This window comes from Rhineura floridana, chromosome 20 (genome assembly GCF_030035675.1).
Source record: "Rhineura floridana isolate rRhiFlo1 chromosome 20, rRhiFlo1.hap2, whole genome shotgun sequence".
Classification (NCBI taxonomy): domain Eukaryota; kingdom Metazoa; phylum Chordata; class Lepidosauria; order Squamata; family Rhineuridae; genus Rhineura; species Rhineura floridana.
Genome location: NC_084499.1, coordinates 3968736 through 3987437, shown reverse-complemented (window position 1 = coordinate 3987437; position 18702 = coordinate 3968736). Strand labels below are relative to the sequence as shown.

The 18702-nt window shown below is 48.8% G+C and overlaps 1 protein-coding gene across 1 annotated transcript in view; it reads right to left on the bottom strand.

Moving 5' to 3' along the window:
• Positions 1 to 2586: 2586 nt before the first annotated feature.
• The window catches only part of RABGAP1 (RAB GTPase activating protein 1), a 130517-nt gene continuing 114401 nt past the window's right edge, over positions 2587 to 18702 (bottom strand). Inside the window, exons 21-26 of the mRNA XM_061603546.1 lie at positions 17888 to 17998; positions 14321 to 14425; positions 8332 to 8415; positions 7587 to 7658; positions 6133 to 6330; positions 2587 to 4431 (exon numbers count right to left, since the gene is read on the bottom strand). Of these exons, the coding sequence (XP_061459530.1) occupies positions 4309 to 4431; positions 6133 to 6330; positions 7587 to 7658; positions 8332 to 8415; positions 14321 to 14425; positions 17888 to 17998 (693 nt within the window). The 3' untranslated portion in view covers positions 2587 to 4308. The remainder of the gene's footprint in view (positions 4432 to 6132; positions 6331 to 7586; positions 7659 to 8331; positions 8416 to 14320; positions 14426 to 17887; positions 17999 to 18702) is intronic.

Here is an 18702-nt window from a genome sequence, read left to right as displayed (position 1 = left end):
GAGATTTTTCTCTGGCTGTGCTGATTGGCACGGTAGACTCTTCAGAGGACCGGGCAACACACAAAAACTTGCGGATGGGACGGCAGAGTCCTGTGGCTGCAGGAAGTGGTCCCTGGCCACACCTGGACCATCAAGACACCCCAATGAACTTGCCAGCCCTCTGCCTCCTCCCATCCCTAGGCCCTTGTGCTTTTCAGTCCCCAAGTCAGCTGATGGGCCAATAGGCAAACAGTCAGGGTGGTCTGTCCTATGCCAGAATTTGAGCCACAGTACATTCCCCCAAGAGGGGTGGGGGATTCTCAGGCCCAGGAGCCAAATTCAGCCCTCCAGGCCTCTCTGTGTGGCCCTCTGAACTCTCCCTGGGCTATACCCCTTCACACCCAGAGTGTTTTTGCCTGTCCTTGAACTCTGATCAAGTGTCTTCCTTGCTTGGACGGAGGGCAGAGAGAGGGGAGTTTGTAGAAACTAGCCCACCGTACAAAGGTAGAATTCACATTTGTTGCTCCACCCATGACTGGCATCCTCCGAAGGATGCCCATGAGGAAATGCAGCCCATGGGCTAAGAAAGGTCTCCCTGCCCTCTGGCCCAGCTGAGCAGCAAGGCGTCTCCTTGGCCACAGCTTCAACGCTACGCCAGCCAGCATGGTGGATTGAGAGGCAAGGTGAGGCAGAGACCGGGAAAGCAGTCAGCGGGGGGGGGGGGGAGGAGGGTGCTTGTGGGGGAAACTCCACTGTTCTGAATGACCCATTCTTTTCTGAAAATGGATGAGATGCATTACTAGCCCTGAAGCAATTTGCAGGGACAACATGCAATATATGTGAAAATCCATTAAAAAGGAGTAAATATGCTGAAAAGTGTGGATCCCAGTGGGAAACGGTGGTGGAGGAGCTCGGTGTCCCCAGCCTCTCCACTTCCAAAGAGGACACCGGGGCCCACATAGCGTACCACCTACCTCTGGCGCTCTGGAGAGAGAGCCTCTGAGCAGGCTGTCCCCTCCCTGGCTCTCGGCAGCACGAGTCTGCTGCTTGCTGACAGCGATGCCACCCGCTGAAGCGCTCAGGTCAGGAAGGTCCACTTCCTCCTGCTCCAAGCCGGCCTCTGAACTATTCTTGAATTTGCTAAATGCAAGAGGGGGAAGAGGGAGCCACAGGCTCTGGAGCAATTAGCAACAGAACAGAATACCTTCGTGGTCTGCCCTTGCTAGACAGTCTGACAAAACCTTTGGAAGCTGCTGTGTCTGGTGAGAGAACTTCAGCTTAGGGTTCGGAGGGAAAGGGGCTGTGTGGCCCAGCATTAAATGGTGCACAACACGTGACAGAATAGGCTGAATTCCGCATGGAGGCTGCAACTTCGAAGACGGCAAGTGGCTCCCTCTGATGTTCACTGACCGACTCTAGAACCTGATCGTGGCCACGGTGTCCACCCCACGTGGCAAATGGTCTCATTACTAGTCAAGGTACAGCAGCAAGTGGACGGAAGCAGCCAGCAGCTCATCCGTGGGTACATGCCAATGGTCCCTGGCATCCAAGACTCCTGTCGGAAACTGTGGTGAGCCGCTGCCACTTTGCTGAGCTAGATGGCCCAGTGGTCAGACTGGGGATGAGGCAGCTCCCTATATTCCTACAGACCAGAGTAGGCAAACATGTCCTGTGAACAAGTAATTACAGACGAGGGTAAGTCAGTCCCTGTGGCTTGGCACACACACTCTGGAGCTCTTCCATTCCAGCAAGTGTCTTGCATGTACCCAAAACCTCTTGGGATGTTTCTCACTTGTCAGGGTAAAGAGTCTTGGCTGAACTTGCCAAGTCATTCTCTTACCAGTAGTTCTCGCTGTAAGATGAGTTTAAATTGCAACCAAAGGCAAAAGTGCTAGGCTTGTCTGTATGGGGAAGCAGAGGTCCAGTGCTTGCTGCCTGAACTCTGGTACAATTGCCAGACCTTCAGCAGAGCTTCCATCACGGGGATGTTTTGAGAGTGAAAGGAAAGGAGAAGAGCACTGGTAAAGAGCTTTGCAGGTCAATCGGAGATCATCAATGATGAAAAGAAAAAGGCCTGCCTGCCCCAAGGCTTCTAGACAGCAATCCGTGCATCCCAGAGTTTGTTTTCAAGGGCCAAGGAAAGCAGACCATTTACTATGGGCATTCCAAGTTCCTGCTCACCAAGAGTCTGAGACCATTTTAGACACACAGCCCGGACCCCATCCACCAGGGCTTCTCATGTGAAACATGGGAGAGGTGAGCTTCCACCGGAAACATTTCTGATGGATTCTGCTCTTTCCAGATCAGCAACTGCTGGTACACTCAGGCGAGTGGACTACAGGTGCCAACAGTGTCAAAGCTCAGCACGAGAGCCCCTGCTTTGCGTGCAGAAGGTCCTGGGATCAATCCCTGGCATCTACTGGCAGGGTAGAGAAATGCCAGAGAGCTGCTCATCTGACTCTGTAGAAGGTGGCTTCCAAGGGTCTTCCCAGCCTTTTCTTAGTTTCCATTCTGCCTAGGCAGAGGAAACTATAATGGTCCCCCCCTCACACCTTAAAACGCCGCATTGAGCAGGTATTGCCATTAAAAGTAAAAGACAACAAAAAATAGTGATACAGTTTTACTAGTTTATATATCAATCCAAAGATCTACACACTGCAACTACGACTACTACAATGTCCACACATCTATTATTGATGGAGTTACAGTTATTTTTTTGGTATTATTAAACAATACAAGATATTCATGTACACAGTTTAAGGGGAAGAGAATTCATGAGCGCTTGGGCATCGCAGGGCCTTGCCTCTTGTAGTCTCAGGTTGCATTAGCTAGCATTAGTCTGGTCAACAAGAAAAATAACAAAAATACAAATTATCTTTATATACAAACCAGTGCCTCTTCTTGAAACCGGCTTATACTCAAACACGCTGCGCACAAAAAGTTCATCCGCTGATACAATAGCTAGTTCAGCATAGCACAAACCAGTATAAATTAAAAAAAAAATACAAAGGTGCAAAACCCTCCATTCTACAGCTTCCCTGGTGAGCAGTTCTGGGTAATCTAAGTGCTCAGAAATCCAAGCAGCTTTAGTACCTAACGGTGTAGTTACAAGAAGCATGGTGGGGAGGGTGACCCGAAGGAGAAAAAAAACAACCCAGCCGTCGGAGCCACCAAAGCTCATGCAACTGGAAGAGCCCCAGGCAGAGATAAAACAAGGATTCTTGGGGCAGAAACAGACAGCATGGTAATCCTTCCCTTTCCATACCTCACATTATTTTGTCCTTTTCTCATCTATGTGCAAAACTAAAAAAAAAAGCCTCTCCAAAGCAGAGCAGCTCACAAAAAGCACAACGGAGATTGGTTAAAACAGACAGACAGTCTTAATGCTTGTAAGTTAAAGTATGACGCTTCTGTTTTGTCACTGGGCTGGATCCAAGCTAAGTTAGTTGAACTAAAGATTCCACTGAAGTCAACCAGAGAAAGTCAGGCATGACTTACGTTCCCAGTGATTTCATTGGGACCCATGTTTCATTTCTTTAGTCCAGATCCTGCCAGTGAAACGATATAGGTGCGGGTCACATGGTTCTGGAAGATTAACCACAGGCAAAATGGACCATGATGGAAATTCATTCACTTGGAGACAAGACGCTGGTACTTTGAAAAGGAAAGACACGAACAATGACCCTCCCCTGAATTGCATAGAATTGATTAGTGACAAGAGAACTAAATGGTGGACAAAGAGAGAGACAGACAGACAGGTGGACGCACACTTTCTTTGGGGGGGGGGATCCTACTCCAAAATGTAACCATGCAAAAGACCTCACCCACTAGCTCAAGCCGGGGGGAGGGGGGTCTGGTCTTGCACTGGAATAACTTATGGTTAAGAGTGATCTTTTTTTCTCTTTTGTTCCTTTCAAATAAAATATTTAAAAAAGTTATAACTGTAAAAAAAGCTCTCATCTGTAAACTTAGTAAGTTAGAGGTTAGGGTAAGTTTTCGTACCTGGGCCTGCAAAATGCCTCCAGCCAGACTGTAGAATGGAGTGTTTTTGGTTTTTTCCCTCCGAAAGAAGCTTTCGGTCTACACTCCCTGGTTAAATAATCAGTAGTATGAAGATCCGGTGTCGAGCCTCGCGACGTGAACCTCGCAAAGAGTTTGGGTCACTGACCTGTGGAAAAGCCCCAACATGCGCTGTGTTTCTAGAGTTTATGTACACCGTGGGTGGTCCTCTCTCCCACGTCGTGTCTGGCTGAGGCAGGCAACAGAAGGCAGAAGGTGTCCCAATGGGAGGCGAGCCTGAAAGGGGGCCTCAAGAGGGCGGCCGGCCCTTCAGCAAGTCTCTTTCCCTTGAACGCCTGTCACTGTCTTTATAGAGCTCAGCGTTCGGTTGAACCACGTCTTCCGAGAGGCCTGCACCTCGTTCAACGCCTGCCCCAAGTCATGCTCCAGATCCTGAAAGGCAGCAACATAGGAAAGTCGCACAGAATTCGGGAAGCAACAGCTCTGCTGCCCTTGGTCATGATAAATGGCTGCTCCTTACTCCGTTTATCCGCTCGGCACCTGCATGCTAGCCACTTCCCACCAGCAAGGCAAAGATGGCCTATTCACACTTGAAAAATACATTTTTCCAAAATCCAATCTTTATTCTAGGTGGACAAAAATAATTCTGCCTGAACACACGCAACACTTTGGAAAACAACTACAACTTGCTTCGTTTTTCACAGGTATTCAGGTGGGGGTGGAGGGAGAGGGAAAAAAACCTGCAGGATTGTTTTGAAACACACAAAAGCGGGCTGCAGAAGGGATGCAACAGCCAAGCCGGACCAAACCAGAAGTCTACCTGGGCCTCCTCCCTCCACAGTGGGCACAGAGTCCTCCAGCAAGCCCACAAGTGCGATTATGCAACTCACCTCCTCCAAAAATGTGTCTAATCCCCATCACCACATTCTGTGGCCAGAGAGTTCCATAAAGTACATTTATTTTGTCTGCCCAGGATCTATGGCCAATCAGTTTCAGTGGGGGATCCCATCCCAAGTCCTAGCATTAGGAGAAAGGGGGCCGGGTGTGGGGTGGACTAGAATCTCTACTCATTGTGTGCTGCTTTGGGTTGAAGCAGATTTGTGCCAAATATTCTACCTATGTGTAGGTAGTCTCTCCAAGCACCTCATTTATGAAGGGGTGGAGGTAAGCAAAGTTCCGAGTATTTTCCCTCCCACCAATACCACAGGGATAGGTGGCAATAATGATGAGTTTTTTTAAAAAAAGATGTTAAACCCGCCCCCACTGAGTCCCACCTCGCAACTTTCCAGCTTGGCTTAAGCCTCCAAAGGTGGGAAGGTTTAGAAAAAGCAACTGTTGGTGTGGCAGATCTCAGTCTGCACCAGCAGCCCAAGGGAGTGCGGGATGGGTGTCTGTGTGTGTGTGTTCTCTGCGCCTCAGTGACGCTCTGGGGCCTCAGGAACAGGCCCGTGTAGAGCCACTAAAATAGCAAGGGGGATGATGTATCAATATAGCCATGGCAACTTGGGATTATCTGGGGAGAAAACAAGCAGGCAGGCAGGCAAAAAAGTGGAGCACCGAATAGGGGCCCTGCGCCCCCCCCCCCAAGGTTGAACTACAAGGCCCACCAACCCTGACCACTGCACATGCATGCTGGAATTGGTGGGCACTGGAGAGCCACAGGGTTCCCATCCTTGAAGAGAGCATAGCCTCTGACACAGCATCATAAGAACATGGTGTCTGTTAAAAAGAAAGCAAGTCTGTAGCCCTCATGTTTACAGAGAAGAAAACTGCAGGGGTGCAACAGCAGTTTCTGCTCTTAAGTTGAGGGAGCGCTGAGGACGAGACAGGCTTCTTGACTCATCCACCACCTTAACTCAGCCACGCCGGCCCTCATTTCCTGCCTCCTTTCCCCAGAGGACAATACAATTTCTGTGCACTTCCCCACACCCCATTTGAATAAAACACATAGCGAACGGCACCACGTGGGCACAACTCATTCCAGCTCTATAGCGCCTATTTCCAGAAACCACCGTCCTCCATTGTTTTGGGTGCAGAACCTGAAGCCTTTCTGCTGAAGAACAGGAAGTTCCTGTTAGAGCCATCCCCCCCTTAGACATGTTCCGCCCACACGCCCCCCTTGGCGCGGCCTACCTGGATTTTGCACTCTGCCTCCACCAGCTGCAGCTTGGTCTGGGCCAGCTCCAGCTCCAGCTCCCGCAGCTGGTTCTTCAGCGCCTCCTTCTCCTCGTCCGTGTCCTCCTCAGAGCCCTCCCGGGCAACGCTGGCCACCTTCACCTGCCCCTCCTTGCTGAAAAACTCCCGGCAACGCTCACAGTCGTCCACCTTTTGCTGAAGGAGTCAAGGAGACCAGAACATGAGCTTCTCTGCCCCCTGGACATCCCGCACCCACTGTTGCAGCCTGGGTGGCAACAGCAAAGGTGGCCTCCATACCCTCCCGGCATACCCGCCAGTTGCCTCCCCAAACCAGCAGCTTTGCCCAGAGACAGCCTTTGCAGCTAACCTTGGCCTTGAAACACCCCCACAGCACCAAGATCACCCAACTGCTGCAGCTTTAAACTGCAAGATCACTTCACGGGATTCAGCTTTCCTGCTTCTGGCCATCCACAGAATGACCAGGATCTATTCCATGCCCCTCTCTAGAGACTAGCTTGGGTTCCCATGGCTGGTTCTGCTGCTTCAGCCAGTGTGAGGAGTGTCAGGCTAGGCCTGGGGAGACTCAGGTTCAGATCACTGCTCGGCCATGAAATTCACTGGGTGACCTTGAGCCAGACACTCTCTCTTAATCTAACCTACCTCACAGGGATGTTGTGAGGATAAAAGGGGATGGAGAGACAAGAGCCACGTATGCCGCCTTGAGCTCGCTGGAGGAAAGAGTGGATGCCAATGTCAAAAGTCATTCAACCTGCAGTTTGTTCACATGTTCAAAGAGCAGTGGTAATTCAGAGTCAGGAGTCCCTGGGGAGATTGATGATGATGATGGACTGCCTTAAAGTCAATTCTGACTTATGGTGACCCTAAGAATAGGGTTTTCATGGTAAGTGGTGTTCAGAGAGGGTTTACCATTGCCTCCCTGTGAGGCTGAGAGGCAGTGACTGGCCCAAGGTCACCCAGTGAGCTTCATGGCCATGTGGGGATTCGAACCCTGGTCTCCCAGGTCATAGTGCAACACCTTAACCACTACACCACACTGGCTCCTGGGGAGATTAGGGGATCCAAATTTATCCCCTTTCAGGCCAGGATGAGTGTCATGGAAAAACAACGGGTACTCTCTAACACTTTATTGTGTTTTTAAAGACACTCGAAAGTGGTCTCCAAGGGTCCATCTAATCCACATCTGGTTCCCCAAGTGGATGGCCAGGCACCCCAACAAGCCTCACAAGCAGGACCTGAACGGCACAGCCCTCGCCGCAAGGGAAGAATTGAGAAAAGAGTTGTGTGGCCGAAATACTCTGGCACGCCCTTCAAGGACACGGATTCTTAGAGACTCTCCTGAGTCTGCACCATCAGGCCGCCTACCGCCTAGCCGTAAACTCTTGTGTAATTACAGCCACCCAACACTTTGTTCTGGCAAAGTCCCTCCTTACCCGGATCTTCTCAATTTCAGCTTTATTTGCTGCCTGCTGCTTCTCCAGTCGCTCACTCAGTTGGGAGCAGATCTACCAAGGCAGAGAGAGAACGTCAGCAGAGCCCCGCTGGATCAAACCCAAAATCCATCTAGCCCTTCAGCCTGGGGTTCCCACAGTGGCCAACCAGATGCCTTCAGGAAACCACCCACAGGAGATGTCCAGAAACCAGGATTAAGTGACTGGAACTCTGAAGATGAAGGGTCCATTTCCCTATCACGGCTGACCGCCATTCAGAGACCTCTCCTCCTCCTCCATAAATTTGTCTAAGCTCCCCTTTAAAGACATCCCTCCTACTCTGTCGTTGACTCTTTTTCCACACTAAAGCACCAAAACGTTTTAGCATCTCTCCTCACGTGGGAGGATGTCCCAACCCCCACTGATCATTTCGGCTGCCCTTTTCCATCCCCTTTCAACCTCTAAGGCAAACTTCCCCATGCTGTTGGACTCTAACTCCCATCAGCCTCAGCTAGCACAGCCAATGGCCAGGAATGATGGAAGGTGGAGTCCGGCACCATCTAGAAGGCTGCTCCAAAACGCCCCGTTTGGGAGAGCTGTACCCCAGACGTGGCAGCACCATCCAATTGCATCAAGGCAGAGAAAAGGCTCCCCTGCAACCATTACTCAGTCTGTAGCACGAGAGGTGCCGGGCCCCACACCTGCCCCCGGGTGCCAAGCCCAAGAATCCGAAGCCCCTCGTACTCACTTGCTTGTAGTCGCCAATGATGGAGCTGTTCTTCTTGATCTCAGACTCTGCCTTGTCCAGTTCCCGGCGACACATCTCCTTCAGCTGCAACGGAAAGGGCGGGGGGCATCAAGGCCAGCCCAAGGCAAAGCAGTCAACAGTGCCCTCCCTACGGCAAGCCAAGACGCCCAGCAACTGTTCGCACCCAAGGGGTATTTACCTACCCATGCCTAAATGTCTTCCACAAGGCCCTCCTTCAAGTGCCCCCTCATTCTGAAGCATGGGGGATGGCAACAAGTGATGGGGCCTTCTTGGTGGTGTGCCCCCAGCCCAGCTCTGGAACCCGCTCCCTAAAGGGCTTTGCCTGGTGCCTTCTCTAAACGGCTTTTCAGGCCAAGGCCCTCCAGGCTTTTCAACGTCTTCTACATCCTAATGTCCCCCTTTAGGATGCACACCTTAACGTGGTGAGGGGGTTTGAGAGTGTTGAAGAAGCTGAGAGCAATGCTGTCAGGAGTCTAGACCAAGAGGCTAGACTCCTAGCAGGGGTACCCATGGCGGAATGGTCAAAGCTGAGACACCAGACTAAGATGCATCCAAACTCAGAGGAAGGCAAAGGTAAACCACCTCGGAATACCTCTTACCACGAAAACCCTATGAACAGAGTATCCAAAATGCAACACGAGATAGTGCTGCAAGACCCCCCAAGTCAGAAGGCACTCACCGAGCTACTGGGGAAGAACAAAAGACAAGTACGAGTAGCGCTGTGACTAATGATGCAGCTGGGTCAAAGCCGAAAGGAAACCCAGAGACTGATGTGCACAGATCCGAAAGGAGAGTCCGGAGTTGTACGACGCACACAATAGGAACATGGAATGTGAGAAGCATGAACCAGGGAAAGTTAGAAATTGTCAAGCAAGAAATGGAGCGTATCAACATTACAATACTTGGCGTGAGTGAATTAAAATGGACTAGAGTGGGACATTTTCAATCAGGCAACTACAAAATATTTTATGCAGGAAATGAGAAATCAAGAAGAAATGGAGTTGCTTTAATAGTGAGAAGTGATGTAGCAAAAGCAATTAAGAGCTACAACGCAAGGTCTGAGCAAGTTATATCAATGAGATTTAACGAAAAACCTATTAACAGAACCATCATCCAAGTCTACGCTCCAACGGCAAATGCAGAAGAAGAAGAATTAGAGAGATTTTAGGAGGAAATTGATCACACACCAAAACAAGATATGATGATAATCATGGCGGACTGGAATGCAAAAGTAGGGAACAGAGAACTAGGAATTGTGGGGAAATGGGGCTTAGGTGACAGAAATGAAGCAGGAGAAAGACTTACTGAATTCTGTGAAGCCAATGATTTGTTTCTTGCCAACACATTTTTTGAGCACCCACGTGGACATCACCAGATGGTGAATATAGGAATCAAACTGATTATATAATTGGAAACAGAAGATGGAGAAGTTCCATACTTTCTGCAAAAACAAGACCAGGAGCAGACTGCGGTACAGATCATGAACTGATCGTATCGAAAATCAGAGTAAAGCTAAAGAAGAACAACAAAGTAATCATAATGCCAATATACAATTTAAATAACATCCCAGAAGAATATAAAGATCAAATAAGGAACAGGTTTGAGGCTTTAAACTTAGTTGACAGAGAACCAGAAGAACTATGGACTGAAGTCAGGGACATTATCAGGGAAGAATGCAAAAAGACAATACCTCTTGTTAAAAAGAGAGAAAGACCTCAATGGATGACTGAAGAAACTATTAAAATGGTTAAAGAGAGAAGGAAAGCAAAAGCAAAAGGCAGTGGCGTCACTAGGTTTGGTGTCACCCGGTGCGGTAACTCATGGTGTCACCCCCGTGGACCTCCTCCCGGACCAGACCTAGGGCACCTAGGACCAGGGCGGCTCTGGGTTAGGGTTGCCATATTCCAGTTCCACAAATCCGGGCAGGCTAATTTGCATATTATTTGCATATTGTGCAAATATTTGCATATTAATATTTGGATTGTCCAGTTGTTTTATTGTGCCTACCACTTTCACCTCAATCCAAATGTTAGGACTTGTACATAGTAGAACAGCTTCCACATTCAAGACATTGGAATAAAAAAATGGACACCCAGTAAAAATTCCTTTAAAAAATGCCTGTGCAAAGCAGATGCTGCCTTTTAATGAGTCTGGCCAAAGCTCCATCTTACTCAGAATATTCTTCATTGACAGGTAGTGCCTCTCCAGGGTTCAGATGCCGGGCAGGGGATTGAACTTGAGGTTCAATTGAGGTAGTGGGCTCTCCAACACTGGAGGCATTCAAGAGGCAGCTGAACAGCCACCTGTCGAGAATGCTTTGATTTGGATTCCTGCATTGAGCAGGGGGTTGGACTTCATGGCCTTAGAGGCCCCTTCCAATTCTACTATTCTATGAACCCGAGACCTTGTGCATGCAAAGCAGATACTCTACCTCTCAGCTACAGCCCCTCCCCAGAAGGAAGCAGGCAACACTTCTCTCTTTCTCCTTCCAATGTTTTGCTTTACCAGCTGGGTTTTCTTTACTTCAGCTGAGACCTCCTTCCGATAAACGCCCATCCCTCCTTGCCGGGATCCTCTTTTGCACCGAGGAAATTCAAATCCAAATGCCACCCCCAACGGGAAACGGAAGCTCCGTTTCTCCCTCCACGCCCCCTTTTACTCCAAATGTCCCATCTAGGAAACACTGCTCTGTCCATTTAATCCTTTCTTCCAATCTTGCAGGCGTAAGGTGCTAGTTCTTGAGTCACTGAGATGGGAAACTTGTGCCTAGGAGGACCTGAGGTGGCGGCGGGCCTTCCCTGCTCTTCCCCCACACCTCGTGTTAGCGCGGGCAGGGCAGCTCTCCGCCTGCCAGCCCTGCTTCCCAGTGGTGCCTGGGGGGGCGGCTCATAGTGTCACCCCCGTCTCGGGGTGTCACCCGGTGCAGCGCGCACCTGCCGCACCCCCGTAGTGATGCCCCTGGCAAAAGGAGATAGAAACACGGTCAGAACCCTAAATGCAACTATACAACTACTAGTACATAGGGACAAAGAAAACTATTATAATAGTTACTGTATAGAAATAGAAACGGACAACAAAATGGGAAGAACAAGAGCCCTATTCCAAAAGATTACAGAAATGAAAGGGAAAGTTAAACCACGAGTAGGGATGTTGAATAATCAACAGGGGAACACACTGACTGACCGAGATGAAATAAATGGAAGATGGAAGCAATACACTGAAGAACTCTATAAAAGAGATGGCAGGATGACAGATTCATTCACGGAGGAACCATATGATGAAGAACCAGAAATTTTAGAATGCGAGGTGAAAGCTGCTCTTAAAATTCTTGGAAGAAACAAATCATCAGGAATAGATGGCATATCAATAGAGTTGCTACAAGCTACTGAGACTGAATCTGTCCAAATTTTGAGAAAAATTTGTCAAGAAATATGGAAAACTAAACAATGGCCCAAGGACTGGAAGCGTTCAATATATATCCCACTTCGAAAAAAAGGGGATCCCAGAGAATGCAGTAATTACCGAACTATTGCCTTAATATCCCATGCAAGTAAAGTAATGCTCAAGATTCTACAACAAAGGCTCTTACCATATATGGAGTGAGAAATGCCAGACGTCCAAGCTGGATTTAGGGAAGAGGTACCAGAGATCATATCGCGAACATACGTTGGATAATGGAACGGACCAAGGAATTTCAGAAGAAAATCACCCTGTGCTTTATAGATTACAGCAAAGCCTTTGACTGTGTAGATCATGAAAAACTATGGAATGCTTTAAAAGAAATGGGGGTGCCACACCATCTGATTGTCCTGATGCGCAACCTATACTCTGGAGAAGAGGCTACTGTAAGGACAGAATATGGAGAAACTGATTGGTTCCCCATCGGAAAGGGTGTGAGACAGGGGTGTACTTTATCGCCCTATTTGTTTAATCTGTACGCAGAACATATCATACGGAAAGTGGGATTGGACCAAGATGAAGGAGGTGTGAAAACTGGAGGTGTGAAAACTGGAGGGAAAAACATCAATTTAAGATATGCAGACGATACCATACTCTTAGCAGAAACCAGTAATGATTTGAAACGAATGCTGATGAAAGTTAAACAGGAAAGCACAAAAGCAGGACTACGTCAAGAAGACTAAAGTAATGACAACAGAAGATTTATGTAACTTTAAAGTTGACAATGAGGACATTGAACTTGTCAAGGATTATCAATACCTCGGCACAGTCATTAACCAAAATGGAGACAATAGTCAAGAAATTAGAAGAAGACTAGGACTGGGGAGGGCAGCTGTAAGAGAACTGGAAAAAGTTCTCAAATGCAAAGATGTATCACTGAACACTAAAGTCAGGATCATTCAGACCATGGTATTCCCAATCTCTATGTATGGATATGAAAGTTGCACAGTGAACAAGGCGGATAAGAGAAAAATCAACTCATTTGAAATGTGGTGCTGGAGGAGAGCTTTGCAGATACAATGGACTGTGAAAAAGACAAATAATTGGGTGTTAGAACAAATTAAACCAGAACTGTCACTAGAAGCTAAAATGATGAAACTGAGGCTATCATACTTTGGACACATCACGAGAAGACACGATTCACTAGAAAAGACAATAATGCTGGGGAAAACAGAAGGGAGTAGAAAAAGAGGAAGGCCAAACAAGAGATGGATTGATTCCATAAAGGAAGCCACAGACCTGAACGTACAAGATCTGAACAGGGTGGTTCACGACAGATGCTCTTGGAGGTCGCTGGTTCATAGGGTCGCCATGAGTCGTAATCGACTTGAAGGCACATAACCACAACAACACATCCTAATGTTATTTTAACATCACTCAGTTTGGGTCCTTGTTTTATATTCTGAAGATGGTTCTGCTTTTGCTGGTATGGAGGTGTTTTAGCTTTAACTGGCTGTGTCAGGGCCAAGGTTGCTTCTGCTGCGCTTGGGTTTGTGTATGATTGTGAAAAGATTGGTAGATACTTTTAGTTTATGTCGCCTAGAGGCTTTTGCATGAGGCAGCGTACAAATTTAATGGGAGCAATAAGTCTGTTTTTACTACTAGTAGTAGTACTACCACCTTCTTATTAATTAAACTAGCCACCTGCTGCCCGTTCCCAACGCTCCAAATGAGCAGCCTTGGGGCAGCCGCCTCACTCTACCTAGCAGCAGGGCCGGCCTAGGGAGGCACTGGGAGGTTACAGATGGCTGTGGGAAACCCCAGGCGGCACTTCCCAGGCCCCTCGGAGAACCGCCTTCCCCTCAGACCTATTGGGGTGGCCACACTCAGGGCTGGTTCACCGGGGGCCTTCTACGGCGCCTTCGCCTTGGACATCCACCTGGGAAGAATGGCGGGGCCCCCATCATGAAGCCAAGGCACAACTTCCTGCATCCTGGAGAAGTGGAGAGAGACAACAGTGCTCTCTCTCTCTCTCTCTCTCTCTCTCTCTCCACCCCTCTGAAACTGGGAGAGGGGCTCTTTGTACACCAAGCCATTTTATCAGGAGGATATCCGGGGGGGGGAGTGGGAAAACAGTCACAGGAGCGCCCAGATGACGTCACAAGGTGCTGCTTTGAAGAGACACAAACACACATGTACACACACACCCCTTGGCTATATGGCCTGCTCTCCGTTTATACACACAGCTGAAGACACCAGGGATGTGCATCCGTCGCGCTCTGGAAGGTTTCTGTGTGCCTTTCAGCTGCTACTCAAGACACGGCTCCCAGGTTCCCAGGGGTAAAAGCCAGACATCTTTACTTCTGGGTTCAGAAGCCAAGAGGTAAACAAGTGTAAAGCTCTGAGGCATTTGGAACTCAGCTGGGCTGGGCACAGAAAAGCCGCTCCGGGGAGGTGGCTGAAATGTAGAATCCGCCACTGTACCCTCGCCATGCCTGCAAATGCTGCTTCTGCCCGCTGGTGGGGAGGAAGAGGAACCTAACCCCCCCCCCCGTCCCAGGGGCCGAACCTGAGCCGACTCCTCCTCCAGGCGCCTCTTCTCATCTTCCGCATCTATCAGCTTTTGCTTGGTCATCAGCAACTCCTTGTTCAAGGCATCAGCCTTTTCCTCTGCCTGGGAACAAAATGTGAGAGAGCCAAAATGTCACAGTTCCTCTTGGGCTGTTCTTTATTTTTATTTTTAAAACACCATTATTCTAAGCAGAAAGCAGGCAACTTTGCAATGACCAAGCAGCTGGACATTCCCCACCTATAAAGAACTGTGCATGTGAACACCTGTATGGCAGGGTGTGGGTGGCTGAGATTCAAGGTTGGGCTTCACACAGCAAATACAGAATTGAGATTTTAAAATATGAGTCCATTCAGAAAGCAGCAGATCCAACTCTCTCTCTCTCTCTCTCTCTCTCTCTCGTGTGTGTGTGTGTGTGTGTGTGTGTGTGTGTGTGAGAGAGAGAGAGAGAGAGAGAGAGAGAGAAGGAACACTTACATCCCAGTGCTACTGAAACGAAGGCTTTGTCTTTAATGCACTGCCTTTTTTCAACAGGCAACTCTGACCAAAGGAGAATTAGAAAGCTTGTTTGCTTTACAAACACAATGGCCTCTCCTGGCATGACCTCCACAACATCCGCCTCTCCTGGCATTTCCAAAGCAGGTGCTCCCAGAGACCTTAAGAGGGATCTATTGCAGAACATCCTGTAGAGTTTAGCCTCCCAGGGATGCTGGCCCATTAAGAGGGAAATGCAATCTTAAGAGCCAATCAGCAAAATTAATCCAGGCCCTAATGGTAAGGTTCAAACCACAGATGTCTTCCCCACCCCACCTCAAACCACTAACCCCCCACCCCCCGGGAGATTTATGTTCTTGTCGCGAGTCATTTCTGAACATGGACTGAGCAAGTCCAGCAGGTGGTGCAAAGCGTAAGCTTAAGAGCTCAGTTGGAACACACCGTTGGGCCGTAACAGAAACATCCCCAGAGAAATGAAGCTCCCTTTACAGTGGGGGGAGGGGGGGACTCAGTACACGACTTCACGTTGCACGAACGTGAAGCACAAGGATGGCACTTGCAGCAAGGTCGAGCACAGACAGTCCCATCTTCTCTTACGCGTTCCATCTCAGCAAAACCTCTGCATGCAAATCCACAGGACGTTGTGGGTGGCAGCCAGAGGTGGCCGGAGACTTGGGGACAGCTGCAGAAGGACTTGAGGTGCGGCCGCATTTGGAATACTGTGTACAGTTCTGGTCGCCTCATCTCAAAAAGGATATTATAGAGTTGGAAAAGGTTCAGAAGAGGGCAACCAGAATGATCAAGGGGATGGAGCGACTCCCTTACGAGGAAAGGTTGCAGCATTTGGGGCTTTTTAGTTTAGAGAAAAGGCGGGTCAGTGGAGACATGATAGAAGTGTATAAAATGATGCATGGCATTGAGAAAGTGGATAGAGAAAAGTTCTTCTCCCTCTCTCATAATACTAGAACTCATGGACATTCAAAGAAGCTGAATGTTGGAAGATTCAGGACAGACAAAAGGAAGGACTTCTTTACTCAGCGCATAGTTAAACTATGGAATTTGCTCCCACAAGACGCAGTAATGGCCACCAGTTTGGATGGCTTTAAAAGAAGATTAGACAAATTCATGGAGGACAGGGCTATCAATGGCTACTAGCCATGATGGCTGTGCTCTGCCACCCTAGTCAGAGGCAGCATGCTTCTGAAAACCAGTTGCCGGAAGCCTCAGGAGGGGAGAGTGTCCTTGCACTCGGGTCCTGCTTGTGGGGTTCCCCCAGGCACCTGGTTGGCCACTGTGGGAACAGGATGCTGGACTAGATGGGCCACTGGCCTGATCCAGCAGGCTCCTCTTATGTTCTTATGAGGAATTGCCCCATGGAAAGACACATGGGATGGGCGGGTGGAAGAGTGCTGAGAGCCCACACAAATTGCTCAGAAAAGGGACACATACACAACGCATTTCTTCAGTTCCAACATGAATATTTTGTTCCTTCATATCTGTTCCTCCACGGCAGGAATGGGGGAGCTGGTGGCCCCCCTGGTGTTGCTGAGCACCCAACAAACCCAGCCGGCATGACCAATAGTCAGGGTGACGGGACTCCAATATGGCATCTGAGAGGGCCACAGGTTGCCCACCCCAGCTCCAGAGGAATGATTCCCATTTGACCGGGGGGGGGGCGTGCAAGTTTTCTGCCTGGCTGAGCATACCAAAGTGCAGAGCACAATCTTATGGTGATCTCAACCCCCTCCCCAGTCTTAAGCAACTAAAAGATCTGTGGGTTTTCAGACAGGCATGGAGAGCAAAATGTTTCTTTAAAACCAAGCTGGGATCTGAGGCCTGTAAGAGATTTTTGCCTGGAATTTCACGCATGTCAGTCATGGCAGGGGCGACAAAGTGGTGTACTGTCTTGACTTCCTTCTCTTCCTACACAATGTTCTCAGATTATTTTGACACAGGGAGGTCCAGAAATCTTGCACATAAATGCCAGAAGAAAGGCTGGCGAGTAGGAGCCAAGAAAAGCGAATGTACCCAGTTCTTCCTGAGTCAACTGCTCTCTTGGTGAAGACTACATCTTGGCGAGAGGATTTATCCACTGCCACAATTCTGGCAACATTCCTGCCTTGTCCTGGGCATGAGAATCCGGCTAAAGTAAGCCAGCGGATGCCCAGTTGAGAGCACGAGACTATGACAAGGTGCCGGAAAGGCTGAACAGGATCCAAAGACCTGCTGCCAAATTGGTAGAAAGTAAAAAACACCTTGACAGTTTTGAAACAGGAATGCCTTGCTTCATCAGAGCAGCCTTCCCCAACCCAGAGCCCTCCAAATAGTTTAGATTACCACTGTGCTGGCTGGGGCTGAGGGGAATTGCAGCCCAAAACTTCTGAAGGGAATGCATGCAAGAGGAGACGCGCTTGCCACAAAACTGTGCTTAAAAGGTACTGGACAGAAGAGAATGTGTGGAGTCGAAAGAAAAAAAATAGTAACTAGACTGCACAGCGACAACAAAGCAAGTAAATATGCCCAAAAAAGCTTTGCTTGTAGGTCTCCCCGTTTCCCAACAAACAAACTCAGGATATATGTGCAGTACAAATGCAAAGCATTTCCAAACCCATTTTTTAATGCGTGCACCTCCCAGCTCAAGGGACCCTGAGCGACATTGTACTCCTAGGAAAGGTCTCATGATCTCCTAGCAAGAATGCTTAGCTGTTGTGGTCACACTGCAACCCTCCCCAGAGCTCTCTGGCACAAGGGACAACAAGCTAGATCAGCCAGGGAGCTGCCTTCAAGTCAACTGTGTCACGACTGTTGAGGGGGATTCTCGGGAGGGGGGGGCAGATTTTAGCTACACCCTGAAGTGGACTAAGCAGACTGGACACAGGAAGGTACCTTATTCCGAATCCCTTTCTGGAGACACCAGGGACTGAAGCCAGGTCCTAATGTATGCAAGACAGACTACCACTGAGCCACAGCCCTTCCCCAATGGCATGCTCTACCATCATGCATGCTGAGGAAGACCAGTGGCCAAAACAGGTTCAAACAATAGCAAACGCGCAGGCCACGCCACTCTCTTACATTGTCCAAGTCCTTCCTCAGCGCAATCTTGCTCGTGACCAGCTCATGGGCCAGGTCGTCGTTCTCCTGTTCCAGCCTCATGTTGGCTTCTTGTAGCCGCCGGTTGTCCCGCTGAACAAAGGCCAAAAAAAAAGAGAGGCATAAAACCAGAACCCCTCAACTCCCCTTTTTTACAAGGAGCCCGCTGTAGGAATTCCCAATGTCAAGCTGGGCCTGGGATGCTTGTGATGTTCCTGTATTAGTGTATATATGGTAAGTGCTGTTTGTATAGGAGATACATGGTAAGTGGAATGAAAGAGGAGGGGGGAGTGAATGGGCAGTAGAATGCTGGGTGATTGGCTGAGTGTTGAGAATGGCTGACAGTATAAATGGAAGGATGACAGTTAAATCTGGGAGGACGTTAGTGAGTTGTTTGAGAGGGTGGACGGTGAGCGTGAAGTGGGTTGTTTTGGTGGGTTTTTGAGAGGAGATTGGGTGGAGAGTGTGGAGTTCGGATTAATACTAAGACCAGTACCTCAGGAATAGATGTAACCATATGCTTAAGTGCCTTTATGAAGAAATCTTGTTATCTTTGTTATTTAATAAATATATTTGGTTTACCAAAGGCCTGATCCTTGGCTGGGGTTTCACAGACCAGAAGGGAGGGTAAGGTAATGACCAAGGCTGAAGGGAAACTGTAACAAATGGTGGCAGCGGTGAAGGGGAGAATATAACACCACAAGTATTCAGAGCAAACCAGAATTATCTGCGTTAATACAAAGGGAGTGGGACAGCTTAAGCGTGCAGTCACAGAGGTAACCTGATAGAGAGACTCA